The sequence below is a fragment of the Daktulosphaira vitifoliae genome, unplaced genomic scaffold, assembly GCF_025091365.1.
Source record: "Daktulosphaira vitifoliae isolate Bord-2020 unplaced genomic scaffold, ASM2509136v1 Scaffold_5, whole genome shotgun sequence".
Classification (NCBI taxonomy): Eukaryota; Metazoa; Arthropoda; class Insecta; order Hemiptera; family Phylloxeridae; genus Daktulosphaira; species Daktulosphaira vitifoliae.
The window spans coordinates 24,448,027-24,451,606 of NW_026099576.1; the positions used below are offsets into that span (position 1 = coordinate 24,448,027).

At 21.8% G+C, this 3,580-nt stretch overlaps 1 protein-coding gene across 1 annotated transcript in view; it reads right to left on the reverse strand.

Annotated features, from left to right (window-relative positions):
• Positions 1–236: 236 nt before the first annotated feature.
• Positions 237–3,580, reverse strand: part of LOC126908405 (uncharacterized) — an 8,455-nt gene continuing 5,111 nt past the window's right edge. Inside the window, exon 2 of the mRNA XM_050690437.1 lies at positions 237–618. Coding sequence (XP_050546394.1) covers positions 380–618 — 239 coding nt within the window. The 3' untranslated portion in view covers positions 237–379. The remainder of the gene's footprint in view (positions 619–3,580) is intronic.

Here is a 3,580-nt window from a genome sequence, read left to right on the forward strand (position 1 = left end):
GATCATTTTAGTAATAGTCTAAATAGTAATAATATACCAAGTAATAATATTATTTATCGTTGCCTAACCTCAACCGCGATAAAATGACAAAAATTATCTTTTTGATCTAATTTTCAAAGTAGATAAACTGTTAAATTACCTTATAAAGAAAACATTTAGCAGTCTAACTAAATAAAAAAATAAATATATATTTTAAATAAAACTAGCACATATATGTAGTTTATTATTTATTTACCGATAATTTTAAAATAATAAATAGAAATAATTAAAACAAATACAATTTACATAATATACTATAATTCTATCATTAAATATTTTAGTGTATAATATAATATCAGGGTACAAAATATCTGAAAATTGATTGATAAATATTAAAATTTTAAACATTTTTTGTGTTCAATATATAATTTACCAGGTATATAGGATAAGGTTTATAATCATTAGATCTATAATTATTTTTTATATTTTCCTGAAAATGATTTTGCTGTCTAATAATTTTGTTTCTATTTTCATCATCATCAGCTGTATTTTTTCCCTTGATATCACCTATTTTTTTGAAGTCATCGTTTTTGAATTGAAATAATAATGTGTTATTATGTTTAATTTGACATAACTTGCCTAAAAATAAAAGAAGATAGTACTTTTATTTTGATATAATAATATTATATAAATAATATATAACATTGACATAATTTTAAAGGAAGATAAAAGACAAATCTTTTAAAATAATAATAATATTTACAAGATAATAGTGTTTTAGAAAATAAAAATAATTTTATGTTTTAACAAATAAGTGTTGTAAAATTATTATATTATAATTAAAATGCGCTGAAGAAATTTTTCAATTAGATAGTATTCGTCAATTATAATATTTAAGTGTTGATTATATAAAACTAATTAATCTATCTTGTAACTTAATCAATGCAATTATTAATAATAATATTGTCAAGAGGACAATAACCATATTTATTTCATTTTGATAAATGATTATTAATGTCTGTCATTATTTTTAATAATCCTATAATATTGGGCAAGTAGTTATCTAAAATTACTGAATGTTAAATAAATATACTCCAATTTTTTTTTTTTTTTAGTTACTGTAAATACAATTCCATTACATAAAAATAATACATTATTACAATAATATTATTATAACAAAACCCAGCACAGTGGAGTCGCAGCATAGTTGGAACGTTGCATAGTAGGGTCCAGTATAGATTTAATCTGACAGTGATTAAAATCACTANGTTGCATAGTTGGGTCCAGTATAGATTTAATCTGACAGTGATTAAAATCACTATCATAAGAAACGCTTCGATGCAAATCAGTAGATAGTGTTTAATTCTAAGAAATTGGTGGATAATTACAAAAGCTGCATGATCTGCTAGTTCNTAATTACAAAAGCTACATTATCTGCTAGTTTCTTATTAATACCCTGATTAAGATAAAGTATGTCGAATGAAAAAGGGATTATTAAAAAATATTATTTCTCATAAAAAAATTGTGTTGATTCGTACACTTTTCAATGAGTTATAGCATTATAAAGTTAAAAATGTAACCAACCCAACCCAACATCAACTCCTATTTCCTTAATTATGTTCAGATTAGTAATTCGTTTAATTATATATTATATAATTTTTATAATTAATTATTTTCAAATTATTATTGATTTTTAATATGTTAAAAGTAATCATTTTGAACCTACTTCTTTTTGTTCTTTAAAGTGAAAGTTTTAATAAAAAAAAAATGAATTTATTACCATAACTTTTAACTCAACTTGCAAGTTTGAAATAAATATTATTAAATAGAAAAAAATGAAATTGGTAGATTATTTCAAAAACAACAATAACACTTATTCCCTTAATTTTACCCCGATTTATAACTATAATATATGAATACATAATAATTACAGTAATTAAATTGAGTATGAAAGTGGTATTCAATAATATAATATTGTAATTTTTACGGAGATATTATAAAAATAAAAAGGAGTTGTATATTCATATACTTTTAATGCGTATACAAATTTAAAGGAATTTATGCAATACTTTTTAATAAAAAAATTTTGTTACTTATGAATAAATACACTAAACAAAAGGAACTTTCATCAGAAAAAAAATATACTTTTCTAAATAAACTTTTCGTGATGTTTTCAAATGTGCAATTAAACTTTTTCTATTACTTCTAAGTTTTAATATTATTACTTATTATTAAAAAATAAGTATTTACATATAAAAAAAAATAATTAAGAACAAAAAAAATTGTATTAAATTAATACTGATTTTGATTTTTAATATGTTAAAAGTAATCATTTTGAACCTACTTTTTATTGTCTTTTAAAGTGAAAGTTTTAATGAAAAATGCCTTCTCAGCTTCGCAACGAAGCTAAAAAATGAATTTGTTACCATCACTTATAGTTCAACTTGCAAGTTTGAAATTGACATTATTAAATTGAAAAAAATGAAATTTTTTAGCGTGAAATAAGCGTGAAAGACACAGGTGAATGGGTCATCAACTGTTCGTTGCTTTCGTCGCATTTTAAAATTAGCTATTTAAGCTAAGTCAAATTTAAAAATTACTTTTTTGACTTTAAAAAAGTAAAAAAAATTTAATAAANAATTTAAAAATTACTTTTTCGACTTTAAAAAAGTAAAAAATGTTAATAAGTATAATATCATATGTCTTATGAACTTTATTCTATGTCAATGAAATTATATAATATTCATGAAAGTCAGTTTATTCCCCTAATAAGATATTTTAAAATAAAATAAAATACAAAACCCAGAATTTTAATAAAAAAATAGCATATTTTTGAATACGGTAGCCTTTTGCGCATAAAAGATAAGATGTCGGGACAAATTTTTTTTTTTTCATTTAAAGTACATAAAATAAGCTATAATTTGATATATGTTTAAAGGACGCAGTATTTCCGGAACATTTTCAAAAGTTCAGTTGAAAAAGATCTATGTTTTTTACAATATTTTAAGTTTTGAACGCCCCCTATATAAGGGGAAATTGTCCAATTTTAATAAAAATTATGTCAAATAAAAGATGTACTTATAATGTATTTAGAAAAAAAAAATTGTGCTGATACATGCATTTTTCGAAAAGTTATAGCATTTTTAAGTTGAAAATTAAAAATTGAAAATCGAAAATTTTAACACAAAAATAGTGTTTTTTTAACTACGGCAACCGTTTACATGCAGAAGATAAAGTGTCGGGACAAATTTTTTTTTTCATTTTATAGTACATAAAATAAGCTTTAATTTGATATATGTTTAAAGGACGCAGTATTTCCGGAACATTTTCAAAAATTACGTTGAAAAAGTTAATTTTTGTAAAAAAGTTGCCATTTTAAATCCCCCTCATGAGCAGAATAAGTGTTAGATTTTCAAAAAAAAATGATATCAAATGAAAGGAAATTACCTAAGGTTTCAATATAAAGAAATATTATTTTGATTAGTTAATATTTGAAAAAGTTATGGCAGTTTTAAGTACAAAAAACATCGTTATAAAAGGTGATTTTTATCGCAAATATTACATTTTTTTTATAATTTCGACAGCCATTTGCACATAGAAG